At 45.3% G+C, this 14,871-nt stretch overlaps 1 protein-coding gene across 1 annotated transcript in view; it reads right to left on the bottom strand.

The window, feature by feature from the left end:
- MRPL45 (mitochondrial ribosomal protein L45) overlaps positions 1 to 14,871 on the bottom strand; it is a 435,766-nt gene that overhangs the window by 148,249 nt on the left and 272,646 nt on the right. The window contains exon 6 of the mRNA XM_044055353.1: positions 5,035 to 5,184. Within this exon, the coding sequence (XP_043911288.1) occupies positions 5,035 to 5,184 (150 nt within the window). The remainder of the gene's footprint in view (positions 1 to 5,034; positions 5,185 to 14,871) is intronic.

Below are 14,871 nucleotides of genomic sequence, written 5' to 3'. Positions count from 1 at the left end.
GGAATAAGCCAGGCTGCAAGATGCAGGGTTTGCAGTTGCAGATGCAAGATCTGTCCCCCCTTGCTGAGTGAGGAGGGTCAGACTCTGGGGTAGGTGCCAGAGTGCACCAGTGACAGGCTGCGCAGTAGTGGATACCAGTGCTGGCATGGCCCGTCCTGGGCAATCAGGATTGTCCTTGGTCTGTCCTGTCTTATCTTGAGCAATATTCTTGAGACAAGGGGCAGAGGGGGAAATGCATAGACTTTGAGGTTTATCCACTGGAAGGATAGGGCATCTACTTTCCAGGCCCTGCTGTGAGGTGTCCTGGTGCAGAATTTGCTGAGCTGGTGATTGCAGGGGGAGGCAAAGAGGTCCACCTCTGGGGTCCCCCATTTCTGGATCAGAAGGCTGAAGGGTGCTGGGTTCTAATTACCACTCGTGTGGATCTAGGAGATTTCTGCTTAAGTCGTCTGCCAGTGAATTTTGTTTGCCTGGCAGGAACTGAGCTTGCAGATGTGCAGGTCTGTGTTCCACAGGGCCATGGCTAGCCTGCAGAGTGGGTAAGAGTGGGTCCCCCCTGCTTGTTGATGTACCACATTACTGTGGTGTTGTCGCTTTTGATTACTAGGGGCCCCGAAGAGAGCAGGGGATCTGAAAGCTGTCAGAGCATGCTGAACAGCTAGCATCTCTTTTTGGTTTATGTGCAGATGAATTTGACTTGGGCTCCAGTGGCCCTGAATGCACTTGTCGTCCAGGTGTGCCCCCCAGGCATAGTCTGATGCGTCTGTGGTTATGGTCTGGGCAGCATGGAGTTGAGTAAAGGAAAGTCCCTTGTTGTGGTTGCATGCTGTTGCCCACCAAAGAAACTCTGTCCTTAGACAGGGTATGATAGGAATGATAGTTTCCAGGTCCTGAGAATGTGGGCACCAAAGACTTTTTAAGTACCATTGAAGTTTCCTCATATGGAATCTGGCATATGGAATTAGTAGGATGCAACAGGCCATGAACCCTAGGGCCTGCAGGATTTTCCTTGCGGATAGCTGGGTTCTAGTGGACATTTGAGTGAAGTAGCCTGTCAGATAGGCTTGTTTTTCCTGGAGTAAGGAATGCCATCTGGGATGCTGTGTCCAAGCTTGCTCCCAAGAGTACACTCTTTTGACTGGGGACAAGTTTTGATTTCTTTTCGTTATGTACCCCAGGGAGGTTAGAAGGATCTTTACAAATGTCAGGTGCTGCAACAGCATTTCCTGACTGTCTGCCTGAATCAGGCAGTCGTCCAAGTATGTGCAAATTTGAATTTTTCTGTCTGCATTAGCCAATGGCAGGAGCCAGACATTTTGTGAATACTCTGGGAGCAGTGGATAAACCAAAGGGAAGTGCAGAGAACTGATAATGCATAGATTCTGCCCTGAAGTATAGGTATTTCCTGCATGAGTCCCTGATAGGGATGTGCAATAGGCTTATTTTAGGTCTAGGGTGGTTAACCAGGCATCTTTGGCCAGCACAGGAAGAAGCTGCTGAAGGGTGAGCATGTTGTATTTTGGTACCACCAGGAAGGTGTTTAGAATGGAAAGATCTAGTATTGGGTGCCAAGTGCCCTCTTTTCTGGGTATCAGGAAAAGTCTGAAATAGAACCATTGACCTATCTGTTCTGTAGGAACAGGTTGAATTACCCTTACGGTGAGCAGGGATTGAATTTGGTGTTGTGCCTTTGCCCACTGGTTTGGAGGAAGGTCTGGGAACCCTTTTGGGGTTGGCAGAGTGTGGAAGTAAAATTTGTACCCCTGGGATACAATGTTGAGGACCCATCGGTCTTAGGTGATGAAGTCCAGTTTTTTGCATGATGGGCAAGTTTTCCTCCTAGGGGCATGAGCAGTTAGGGCAGAGGTGAGGAGTGGCGTTGAGAAGTCATTGTGAATTCTTTCTGCAAGGGGGTGGCTTAGCACTCCCTGTTTTTGAAGTGGAGGCACTCTATTGCTTAGATCACTGCATACCCCGAGACTGTAGTCTGGAGGTCCGTTTCCTCTGGGTCTAGTTTGAGATGGCCTTGAGGGGGCTGGAAAGGATCAATCTTTCGAGGGGCAATGCCTACTGAATCTAGGAGGCGGCACTTGCAAGAAATCTTTGACTGTTTGCATAGATTTAGCCTTTTCTTCCATCTTTTTTAGAACCTCTTCTGCTTTGGTGCCAAACAGATTGTCCTTGTTCAAAGGGGCGTCTAGTAATTTTGATTTGACATGGTCTGGCAAGGTCTGCTCCTTAAGCCAGGCATGCCTTCTCAGTACAGAACCAGTGACTGCTGCCCTGCAAGATGCTTCTAGGGCATCAAAACCACATTGCAAAGTATGCTTGCTGACTTGGCTTGCAGAATGCATAAGCTCTTGTAATTCTTTATTTTCTGCAGAGTCTGTAAAGGTAGCCAATTTTTGCTTAATATGTTCCATAATATGTTGCTGGTATTTCAGCATGTGAAACTGTCAATTCAATGCCCTAATGGAGAGAGTTGCAGAGGTGTATACTTTTTAACCCCATCTGTCTAAAGCTCGGGAATCCCTGTCTGAAGGGGTGGGAGTCTTAGCTGTAGTTGCTTTTATACCTTTAGGCCCCTGGGAAATTACCTCTGGGTCAGCAGTAGGATTTTTGAAAATAAATTTGTGAGTCAGGGACTCTGTAGTACCTGTTTGGTTTCCTTGGAGCAGGGGATAAAGTATTAGGAGTTAGGCTGGAGTCCATAAAAACATCATCCACAGCATCCAGAACTAGAGGTATTGCTAAAGGTCTATGTTGTGGCAAATCTAGAAATTCTCTGAGTCTCTTTTTGGACTGAGGATAGCCTTGGCATTCCCAGTGGAAATGCTCTCAAAGTATGTAGGGCTTCACCTAAAGAAAAAATCTTCTGGAGGGGAAGCAGAGGGAATGGATTCCTCTGCATCTGAATCCTCATAAGCAGATAAAAGCAAGTCTTCATATTCCGAAACCTGAGTCATCGCACTCTTGGTCTGTTAAAGCTGCTGGGGATGGGTCTCTTTCTCTTAGCAGAAGACTGGCTTCCCCTAATCAGCATAATCAGGTCTTCTGCCATTTTAAGCATTTGATGTTGTGGCAAGGAAGCAGGTGCTTGAGTTTGGGTCGTCGTTTTTTTTAGGCATAGCTCTTACTCTTGGCCTTAGAAACTCGGTAGTTTTAGACAGAACAAAATACACGAAAGAAGTCAGTTTGTGTCTAATATCGATAGTGTGAAAAACTTCCTCAGGAGCCGGTGCCTGCACAGTGGCTCCGTACCCATCCAAGGTAGAGACATCCGCAGGTTCCATAGTCAAAGAAGAATCTCATGGCATACCAGACTCCGAAATGGTATCAGCAGTGGCCTGCGAATCCACCAAAGTGGGCCTCAGGGGCTGCGAAAGCACCTCACTGAATACTGTAATCAGTAACAGGACCTCAGGCATTGAACAAAGCACAAAACCGACAGCGAGGCACGCCGAAGTCTGGGCCTAAACAGGTGGAGTAAGAATGCAATTTCGTTTGGTTTGTATTTTCCACAGGTGAGACAATTGTAAACCTTTCTCTTTCTGACATTAGCAAGAAAAAAAAAATCCCCCCCCAATACTTTGTTAGCTTAGACTTCTTCATGATTCATCAAAAAACGAAAAAAAACTCCAGCTGGCTACAGCACGGATTCCACCATCTTACACTAAATCCTTTAGATGTTGAGAATCTAGAAAAATATTAAGGGACAATGATGACATGGTCTTACATGAGAATGGCAACTATGAAGAAGTGTCTTTAAATCAGGTTCACATAAGGTGAAAAGGCATTGGGACTGGAAGACTTTGTAAGGTATTCTGCCTAACGCACTCACACTTTCCCCTCTGACATCTAACAAAATCACAGATGAACAGTATAAACAAGAAAGGAAAGTTCACTCACCAGGGCACTTCTCTGAATCCAAGAAAGCTTATGGCAATGAGTCACACAAGATCAGCCTGGTACCCCTGCCAGATGTCAGTGACATACTATCATCTTGGAAATATACTGAACAATTGATCAGAGGACATCGCTAGATTCAGAGTAACTGCTGCCACGGAAAGAATGTGATAGATGACCAGGCTCTGGACACAAAGAAGACTTAGATCTCAAATGAACCATTACAGAACTATGAGTTCATAAGGATGGAATTTCCAAGATGGCCACCATCACTGGGATTCCAAAAAAATGTATATATATTTTAAGATGAAATATAAAAAAAACATGTGTACAAAAAATTTTAGCTTTGAAATCATCATGGGCCCAGAAGCTTCTAAGAGAAAAACATACATTTAGGGACACAGACCCATTTTGGACACTGGTGCTGGGCAGGTAACAATGGTTTTCTGAACAAAACAGATTATCTTAGGGCAGTCATGGCAGAATGCATCTCTTGGTGGCTATCCTGGTTGAGGAACAATGCTGAAAAGCTGTTGGCATTCGGTATTGGAAAACAAAGCAAAGAGATTATAACAAGGCCTACTGCATTTCCAAAATAAGTTGCAAGCTATAGCCTTGATGACAGACCACTCCAATGGTCAAAGGTACCTGCTAATAAAACAAATCAGCACTTTTAACAGGCATTTTACAGCACTTTAATATTCACAGCATTACTAAAACAGTGTACAACTCATTCTGTTATGAGAATTAGCAGTTATTTCTTTTTAGAGGCATTTCTGGCTTTTGAGTTAAGCTAATCTGAGACTACGTAAATTAACTTAAATTGTGCTGAGACTTCTCAGCAACATCCAGTTTGTGTGAATACAAAAAAAATCAGTTTCTTACATATTCAAAATGTATGACTTGCTGCAGCTGAAATGGTAAGGAGACATAAGAAAAGAGATGGGGCAGGTCTCCACGACTTTGATAGCAGCCAAAGAGGATGCTTTCTGTTTCACCAATGCTGCCTTTCATATACTTCAAATTTAATTCCAAAAAAATATATCAGATGTGTAAGTATTCTATTAGGTTCCTTTAAATCTCTGCACATTGCTCATTGCTGCTAAGAACACTACAGAGATCACTTACCTGTTTGCTGTGCATTCGCACGGTTACCTGCCCATAAATATTCCCTTTATTCACCATATCTGAGGAACGTGCATGTACAACTCTGGTGGGTTCCAAAGATTCCACAAATTTCCAGTGGATTGTTTTGTAGCGGTTGCCACGCACCATTTCCTATGCAAAATTAGAAAACTCTCTAAGGTAAACAATGCGAAATATCAAGCAGCAGCATAATTTGTATATAATAACAAGAAAAACAGACTGCTTCAAGGATTTATTTCTATCTACCTCATCTGCTGCAAAGGCAATAAAATAAAGAGTGAAGTGACTTAAGTCAGACATGTCAAACAGAGAAATTATTTATAAAGCAGAAAGTGCAGTTGTGTGCACTTACCATAAATGTGGATGTTAGAATGTATTCACTATTGCAGTCACCACATTTGGGTTACTCCTGCCAGGGTAGCCCTCGGCCGGCCTGAATACCCCAAACTCGGTATTTCTGCGTCGGTTGCTGTTGCTTGAGAACTGACGTCAGGTTGTCAGTAGTACAAAGTAAGGCAGCCGACGCCATTACATCAGTTTTCTTGCCCTAACCTGTCTGGAGCCCCCCAAGTAGGAGGTCAGGGTCTGGTGGAAGGAACCTCACCAGTGGAAAATAAATACCAATAAGTCCCTTGAAAGTAAAGGAGAGCAACAAGTTAGAATGGTAATAAAAGGAGAAAGAGAAGAAAGGGGGATGGAAGGGGGGACCAGGACTGCAACAGTGAATACACTCGAACATCTACATTTATGGTAAGTGTACACAACTGTACTATGTTCTTCGTGTTTCACTGTTGCAGTCATCACATTTGGGTTGATTCCCAAAGCTGAGGAAAAGGGTGGAGGCAGTCAATGAAACTAGGGGCTGGCTAGGATGCCCTGTAAGACTGCAGAGGCAAACCCTGCCCTGGATTTGGAGAAGAGAGGCAGGTGGTAATGCTTGGTAAAAGTGTGAACAGATGTCCAGATTGCAGCCTCCAGGATGTCCCTGGTGGGGACTCCTCTGAGGAAAGCTGCAGAGGTGGAGGCTGCTCTGGTGGAGTGTGTCCTGACCCCCTTGGGGGGGGGGAGGCTTTCCATGCTGTTTGTAGCAGAAATGGATGCAGTGTGCTATCCATTTGGAAATGATTTGTTTGGAGATGGCTTTGCCTTCTGCCCCTGTAGCAAAGCTAACCAGCAATTAATCAGACTTTCTGAAGGATTCAGTCCTGTCTAAATGGAATCTGAGCTGTCTGTGCACATATAGAGAGAGAAGAATCCTTCCCCCCTTGTTCTGGGGATTAGGAAAAAAGGTGGGCAAATGAATGGATTGGTTAAGAACCACACTGGACACCACCTTGGGCATGAAGAATAGGTTAGTTCCGAGGGATACCCTGTCTGCATGAAAAATGATGAAGGGTTCCACAGCCATGAGTGCTTGCAGCTCAGAGACTGTTCTGGGTGAAGTGATGGCCAGAAGGAATGCTGTCTTCCAGGAGATAAATGTTACCTCTGCAGAAGAAGCTGGTTCGAAAGGGGACAGGGTGAGCTTATCCAATACAAAGTTAAGGTCCCAAGCTGGTGTTGGTGCCCTTCTGGTTGACCTCAACTTACTAGCCCCTCTTAGGAACCGTTTGATCAAAGGGTGTGAGAAAAAGGGCTGCTCAGTGGAAAAATGAGCAGAAATAGCAGAGGCATGAATTTTTATAGAGGAGAAAAAGAGGCCACTGTCTAGTAGGTCAGCTAAGTAATCCAAGATGAGAAGGAGGGAGGGCTGTGCCATATTGGCTCCCTTAGAATAGATGCAGGTGCAGAACCTTTTCCATTTATCAGCATAGGACTTTATGGTGCTAGGATGTCTGGCCTCAAGGATAACATCCCAAACCTGTTTACTGAGGTTGGCAGATTGGTTTGGTGTTAAGAGAATAAGCCATGCTGCCAAATTGAGTGTCTGTAATAGGGGGTGCAAGAACTTTCCTTCCTTCTGGGTCAAGAGGTTTGGAATCTGAGGAAGATGCCATGGGTGTACAGAGGACAGGCTGTGCAGCAAAGAGTACCAGTGCTGTCGGGGCCAGTCTGGAGCTATGAGAATGGTCCTTAGTTTTTCCTCCCTTATTTTGAGCACTGTCCTGGGGATGAGAGGTACGGGAGGAAAGGCATAGACCAATAGATTATACCGGGAGAAGGACAGGGAATCCACTTTCCAAGCCATGCAGTGATGCTCCCTGGTGCAGAATTTGCTGAGCTGATGGCCGCTCTGGGAGGCAAAGCGGTCGACCTTCAGGGTTCCCCATTTCTGAGTTATTAGGGTGAAGGTACTTCTGTTGAGTTGCCACGTGTGGTTCCAGAGTTGAGAGAGCCTGGTAGGAATTGTGCTAACAGGTGTAGTTGCATGGCAGAGGCTGTGTGCCAAAGGGTCAAGGCCAGCCTGCAAAGAGGGTGGGAGTGAGTCTCTCCCTGCTTGTTGATGTACCACATCTCAGTGATGGTGTCTGTTTTGATCAGGAGAGCCCCTGAAGAGAGAAGGGGCATGAAAGCTATCAAGGCATGCTGCACAGCCATCATCTCTTTTTGACTGATGTGCAGAGGGATTTGCTGTGGGCTCCATTGGCCCTGAATGCACCTGCCGTCCAAGTGTGCACCCCAAGCGTAGTCTGATGCATCTGTGGTGAGGGTCTGGGTGGTGGTGGTGGGGGGGGGGGGGGGGAGAAAGGCATTCCCTTGTTCTGGGAGCATGCTGTTGCCCATCAAAGAAAATATTTTCTGAGGCAAGGAATTATAGGTAGAAGAGTTTCCAGGTCTTAACAGTATTGGCACCAAAGGCTCTTTAGGTACCATTGAAGTGTCTTCATATGCATTCTGGCATATGGCATGAGTAGTATGCAAGATGAAATGAACCCCAGAGCTTGCAGTTAGCCGGGGCCTGGTGGCTAGTTGAGAGAAGTAGGCTGTCAGGAAAATTTGTTTCTCTGGAGTAAGGTATGCCATCTGGGAAACTGTGTCCAGACTTGCTCCCAGGAAGATTATCCTTTGGGTGGGCACCTGTTTGAATTTCTTTTTGTTGATTGTGTACCCTAGGGAGGTTAATAGGGTCTTTACAAAGGTCAGGTGCTTGAGCATCTTCTCCTGGCTGTCTGCCTGAATAAGGCAGTCGTCTAAGTATGGGTAAATCTGAATATGTGTTTGCAAAAGGCAATGGCCGGAGCCAGACATTTTGTGAAAACTGTGGGAGCAGTAGATAAGCCAAAGGGAAGCACAGAGAAGTGTAAGTGTTGAGATCCCACCCTGAAGCGGAGATATTTCCTGCATGATTGCCTGATAGGAATGTGGAGGTAGGCCTCTTTTAGATCTAGGGTGGCTAACAAGCATCCTTGGAGACCATGGGTTGCAGCTGCTGGTGGGTGAGCATTTTGAATTTTGGGATCATCAGGAAGCTGTTAAGAATGGATAGAGCAAGGATGGGGCACCAGGTGCCCTCTTTCCTGGGCAATAGAAAAAGTCTGGAGTAGAAACCTTGGCCTATCTGTTCTGCAGGAACGTGCTCTACTGCCCTCATAGAGAGCAGGGAAAGGATTTTCTTTTGAGCCTCTGCCCAATGATTTGGTGGTAGATCTGGGAACCCTTTTGGGGTTGGAAGGGTGTGGAAGGAAAATCTGTATCCCTGAGACACAATGTTCAGAACCCAGTGGTCCTTGGTAATGGTGGCCGAGGTGCTTGAGTTAAAGGAGAACATATCCTCCTAGGTTATAGTGAAGGTGGGTGGGGTGGGGGGTGGAGGAGATAAGTCACTGAGTTTTTACCATAAGGGGGTGGCATAGAACTCCCTGGTTTTGAAGGGGAGGTAGTCCACTGCTTAGATCTCTGCATTCTCTGAGGCTGCTGTTGGGGGGTCTGCTTCTACGAAGCTTAGGCTGGGCTGGTTTACTGGGAGCAGGAAAGGACCAGTGTTTGGAGGGGCAATGCCTGCTGAACCTAGGGGGTTGCACCTGCAAGAAATCCTCAACTGTTTGCATAGATTTAGCTTTTTCTTCCACCTTTTTAACACCTCTTCTGCCTTAGTACCAAACAAGTTAATAGTGCAAGGGGGCATCCAACAATTTAGATTTGACGTGATCTGGCAGAGCTGTTCCTTAAGCCATGCATGCCTTCTAATGACATATCCAGTGACTGCTGCACAGGAGAAAGCTTCTAGGGCATCAAAACCACAGTGCAAGGTGTGTTTAGTGGACTTGCAGAATGCATTAACTATTGTAAATCTTTAGATTCTACCCAAGCAGGAAAGGAAGACAATTTTTGTTTAAGGAGTTTCAAGGTATGTTGCTGAAATTTCAGCATATGGAACTGACAATTTAGTGCCCCGATAGCAAGAGTAGCTGAGGTGTATATACTTTCTTACCCCATCTGTCCAATGCTCGGGAATCCCTGTCTGGGGGGGGGGATTCTTAGTAGAGGTTGCTTTAATTCCTTTTGGCCCTTGAGAAATGACCTCAGGGTCAGCTGTAGGATTTTTAAAAAGATATTTGTGAGAGTCAGGGACTCTATACTACCTGTCTGTTTTTTTGGGAGCAGGACGAAGGGTGTCAGGAGTCAAGCTGGATTTGAGGAAAACATCTAGGACTGGGGGAATGGCCAAAGGTCTGTGTTGTGGAAGATCTAGGAATTTTCTGAGTCTCTTTTTAGACTGGGGGTTGTCCTGACTCTCCCATTGGAAATGCTCCCTTAAAGTATGCAGGGTTTCCCCAAATGAAAAATCCTCTGTGGGAGAGGCTGAAGGGATGGAATCCTCATAAGTGGAGAGGGGTTGCATGTCTTCATATTCAGATGCATCAGATTCAACTGACTCTTGTTCAGACAAAACTACAGGAGACAGATCTCTTTTCCTTTTGGAGAGGGTAGCTAGGCTTCCCCTGATCAGCATGATAAGGTCTTCCACCATTTTAAGCATTTGAGACTGAGGCAAGCAGGTGCCTGCGAGTGGGTCGTCGGTTTCTTGGGTGTGGTTCGTACCCGGGGCCTAAGAAACTCGGTAGTTTTAGAAATAATGGTAGTAGTGAAAAAAGACGTCAGTTTGTGTCGAGATTCGGTAGTGCGAAGGAATTCCTCGGAAGCTGGTGCCTGCCTGCTCAGCGGCTCTGGACCCATCCAAGGTTGAAACGATCGCAGGATCCTTAGTCGAAGAAGAGTTTTGCGGCACACCGGACTCCAAAAGGGATTTGTAGGCCGCTTCCGAGACAACAGAAGGGGGCATCAGGGGCTGCTAAAGTGCCTCACTGAGGACCAGAGAACTGATGACTAGCTTAACGGAAGCATTGTCAGTGAGTTTGGACTTGCGCGGTCTATCTCTGTCTTTATGTTTGTTCGACAGACGAAAACTCAGGTAGTGGCCGAATGGCACTCGTGTGAACTGATTCTGCTTCAGGCTCCGGAGCAAGAAAGACTGATGTAATGGCATCAGCTACCTTACTTTATACTACTGACGACCTGACGTCAGTCCTCAAGTGACCGCAACGGACGCAGAAATACTAAATCTCTTGTATTTAGGCCAGCCAAGGGCTACCCTGGCAGAGATAACCCAAATGTGATGACTGCAACAGTGAAACACGAAGAACACCTCATAGAAAGTACAGTTTTGTACCTACCATAAATGTAGAACAGATAGCATCTGCGGCATCATAATAACTGGTTGTTCTTGTCCTGTCAGCAGCATCAAGGCGGCAGTTCGAGTCCGGTCCGCTCCGGCGATGTCGCTTGACTTTTCGCAGCGTACATGGTTCGGGGTCTTGATCTTCATCTAAAGGCATCATCCTCGGTGTTTCTTGCCCCAGATGCCAGTTGCCCTCTTGGAAGCAATTGGGTAAATGCCAATGTTTAAAAAAGATACTTAAAGTTGAAAAAAAGATGCAATGACACAAACAATAACATGTATATAAGACAATACACACAAATAAGAAGCATTAAGCTAGAGGGTAAATACCCTTAGAGAGGGCGAGGACCACAGGAGAGCCTGGTAATCCTGGCTATCCAGTTCGGACATCTACACTTAAGGTAGGTATGTCTCTGTACCATGTATATGTACTACTCAACTCTGCATCTCAGCAACAACCGCAGAATAACAGCCAACTACTGGGAGGGGGAACCATAGCCAACTAGGGGAGGGAGGGAGAATTGCAGTACTTGCAGTAGGATCCTAGCAGGATCTACTCGGGAGAGTAAATACAGCACGGAGGCAAATAACTGCACGGGAGGTCCGCAGCTGCTCAATAATGTCCTTGTTGCCAATGGTCTTGGCGGTAGTGGCTGTTAACTTGTAGAATGAGGCTTTGCGGTTCTTGCGGGAATGAATTTTATGGAATTGAGCACAGAAGAATGGGCAATTTCATCCATTGGAGATTGTTTCCTTGGAGATTGCTTTTCTTCAATCCTGTTGATTTTCAAACCTTTTTTGAGTTTTCCTGTTACTTCTTTGTTCTGTCCAGGTACACTTTTGTTTAGTTGTTCCGGCGTACATAGTTGTTGGTGTATACATCCAAGGTATGCAGGTGGGTTTGGGGGAAGGTAGGTAGGGATTGGGTAGGAGGTAGGTAGGTTTACCACCTGGTATAAATACACTCAATCCTGGTGGATGGATTAGTTATAAATGGAATTAGGGAATGGTTGTACTGCTATTGGGCCTTGAAGTGGAAGATTACCCTTCTCAGTTGAGGTTATTGCCAGTAGGAAAGCAGTTTTCTTGGTATTAGGTTCAGAAGTAGCAGTGTTGCTGGTTCAAAGGTGCGAAAGCTGCAACTTTTGGTTTTCAAGGTTAAATCCTGTTTTTTCCCTGTGTTTCCTTTTAACAAGGTTGTATTGTTTTCTTTTCTGGTATTTTGCCCGAAATAATTCTGTAAAAGACAGGTGGGACAAAGAAAGGGGATTGGATGTATGCTGATGCATGCTGAAATACGGAAGACAAGAGCGAAGATGGTGACTAGAAGCTCTGCCAAATATCTAGAATGTTCTCTTTCCTATATATAATACATCTTGGACCCACATCTTTTCTTAAATGACAAAAATTTCAAACCTTTCTGCATTGTCTTCAAGTCTTTTCTTCTGCGGGTTTCTCTCTCATTATCTGCACCCTTTGGGAAAGCTCTTGGATTAGTTGCTGCGGATGTTGCTTGGGTGTGATGTTGGGTTTTGGTTTTGGATGCATGATGCCGTAGTTGTTTCTGTTGTGGATGCAATTAGGGGTATTGGTCATCAGGGTATTAGCCACATGCTCCTCAGCACCTGGTGGCACCAGTGTGTAATTGTCCAGTTTGAGCTAGGTTGGAGTGATCAGCCTCCTGATTTTTAGTAATGTCTTGTGTATCAAGGAAGAGGTGGGAATGCACATGCTGTCAGAATCTCCCAGCTGAAGGAGAGCGGATCCACTTTCCATGGGAGTGGGTAGTCCATCCTTGTGTGAATGGAATGTCCTGTGATTGAATTTGAAGCATTAGTGTCCTTTGTGGGGCAGAATATTCTTTGAGCATTCCTGAAGATTTGGAGATAGTGTCTAAGTGCCGTGGTTTAGCTAGGTGGTTCTGCTTAACATGTCTGCTAGAGTATTCTTTGTTCTCCTATCAATTGCTCTTGTAACTGATAAAAGGAATATGAGCCTCCTTCCACCATTCCCAGTAGTCATTCTGTGCTGGGGGGTATGGGAATGAGTGCCTCCTGTTTGTTGATGTACCACATATTGACTGTGGTCCCTGTTGTCATTATCATCAAATTGCCTGTGGTGAGGAATGCTCTGAATTTCATATCTGCGCTTTTAGCTGCCAGCATTTCCTGCCAGTGTTGATGCAAATGGTGATGGTCCTTCTTCCACAATCCCTATGAGGGCATTCCTCCAGTATGTTGGCCCCCCAGAGCCTTTCTGAGCCGCCTGTTGTATCTGTTGCTTAGGTTTGATGGCTGTGGGAATGGGTGTGCCTGATTTGACTGGCATGACTGAGCCCAGCTCGCCACCATACCCCTGTTTTAGGTATGCTGATTAGAGGAATTTCATTTAGGTATGTGCCTGTGGGACCTGTTATTTTGTGTACCACTGTGCCATTCAACATGTATCTGGCATGGAAGGTTGATTATGCAGGATGCAGGATGTCCCAAGGCCTGCTGAACTTGTCTTGCTGAAGCCCAAGAGCGTTTTGTTTTTTTCAAGTGGTAAAGAGTTCTGGTTTTGTTTTCTTTCTGTGTGGAATGATGCTTGTTGTTTCTGTTTCACCCGCGCCTAAGAATGTCCTTGTTTGGGATTTTATGTTCAGTTTTGACTGTGTATTGTGACTATGTATTTCAGTGCTTGTAGCAAGTATTGCACCCTTTGTAAAGATGTTGTCTTTATTTGTCCTTGTTGTGAGAGCAGCAGACAGGTATGCATAAGTGGATATTCGCAATTCCCAGCCTAGGTATGACCCGCTGTAGATTGGCATTTGAATGCACTTGGGCTATAGATAAGCCAAAGAGGGCACCAGAATTGATAGTGTAGATCCCTGTCCTGGGCAGAGGTTGGAATTTGCAAATTGATGTATGTATTTAGCGCGTTAGTGGTATTGAGATCTGAAGTTGACAGCCAAAGCCAGCCTTGCCCAGCATGGGAAGAAGTTGCTGCTGGACAGCATTTTTTTCTTTGGATTAATGATGGTTAGGGTTAGCATGGACAGGTCGGTAAGAATGATTTGATCCAGCTCTTGAACTTCTTGAACTGAGGAGAACTTTGCCTGGTTTGTTATTGAACTAGTGCCCATATTGGCTCTTTGCTTCTCATTATTCTCTGCCGTAGAGCTTCCAGTGAAATTTGAGTTTGGTGATTGCTTTGCAGGTGGTGCAAAGTTCTTTTGTGGAACCGTAATCCTCGGTGGTCGGTTTTGAGAATGGTCTATAGTTACGCATATAGTGCCCTTGGTTTTCTATTTACTGTTGATTCTTCCTAAGGTTGGTGCTGCTATTTGTTCCCTGCTGCTGTGAGTTCTGGTCAAGTCACTAGCTGCTTACGGTAGTGCCAGTGTGAGTTAGTCGTGCCTCTCTGTGCTATTTTTAGTCCCGTCGCCTCTTGTGTCCACCTCTCTGGATTTTTGCTTGTCATCGCTCTTATTCCCTGCCCCTGGGGACTTGTTTGAGTCAGGAAAGGAGTATTTTTGGCAGGCCAGTTCCTTATAAACTCCTTGGGGGACCCCTTTTTGCAATCTCAGTACCCTTGTACAGAGATTTTTGAACCCATTTTCTTCAATAATTGCTGGCAGGTGTACCAAACAAACTAACCTCCAGTATAGGTGCATTCAGTTCTAATATATTTTCTTTGATCCGTAAGACTGTTCCTTCAGCCATGCATGTCTTCTTATCTTATCGCCAGTCATGCATTGGATCTGAAATGAAGCCTCCAGTATCATAGCCACATTATTTCGAATGGTTATTAACCTGTTGTATTTACCATACCATTATTTATTATATATTTCTATTTGCAGAGTCTTCAGAGGCTAACATTTAGTTAATATATTTTTAATATTAGATCATCAAGGCCATGTGATTTTAACAATTTGGGAACTTCTAGTAAGTGGTGTAAACCTTTGGTGTATATGTTTTTTACCTATAGTGTCTAAAGACCCGTATGGCCCTTTTAACAGAAGAGGGTTTGTATAAAAGAATGAGGGTCATGCCTTAGGCCCCTGGGCTATGGAGGTGGGTCTGCAAGTGGGGTGAGTGCTGGAAGCGGCAGATGGAGGTGCAGTGCCACAACAGAGAGACAGGACAGAGGTGCATAGCCAAAGGTTGTTGGTTAGGTAGAAAAAGAAAAAGCCTCCAAGTCTTTTCTTCTAACCTGAG

The sequence above is a fragment of the Protopterus annectens genome, chromosome 13.part0 (assembly GCF_019279795.1).
Source record: "Protopterus annectens isolate FY-2018-M chromosome 13.part0, PAN1.0, whole genome shotgun sequence".
NCBI classification, from domain to species: Eukaryota; Metazoa; Chordata; order Ceratodontiformes; family Protopteridae; genus Protopterus; species Protopterus annectens.
The sequence above is the reverse complement of the archived record's forward strand: the minus strand, read 5'-3'. Positions and strand labels throughout refer to the sequence as shown.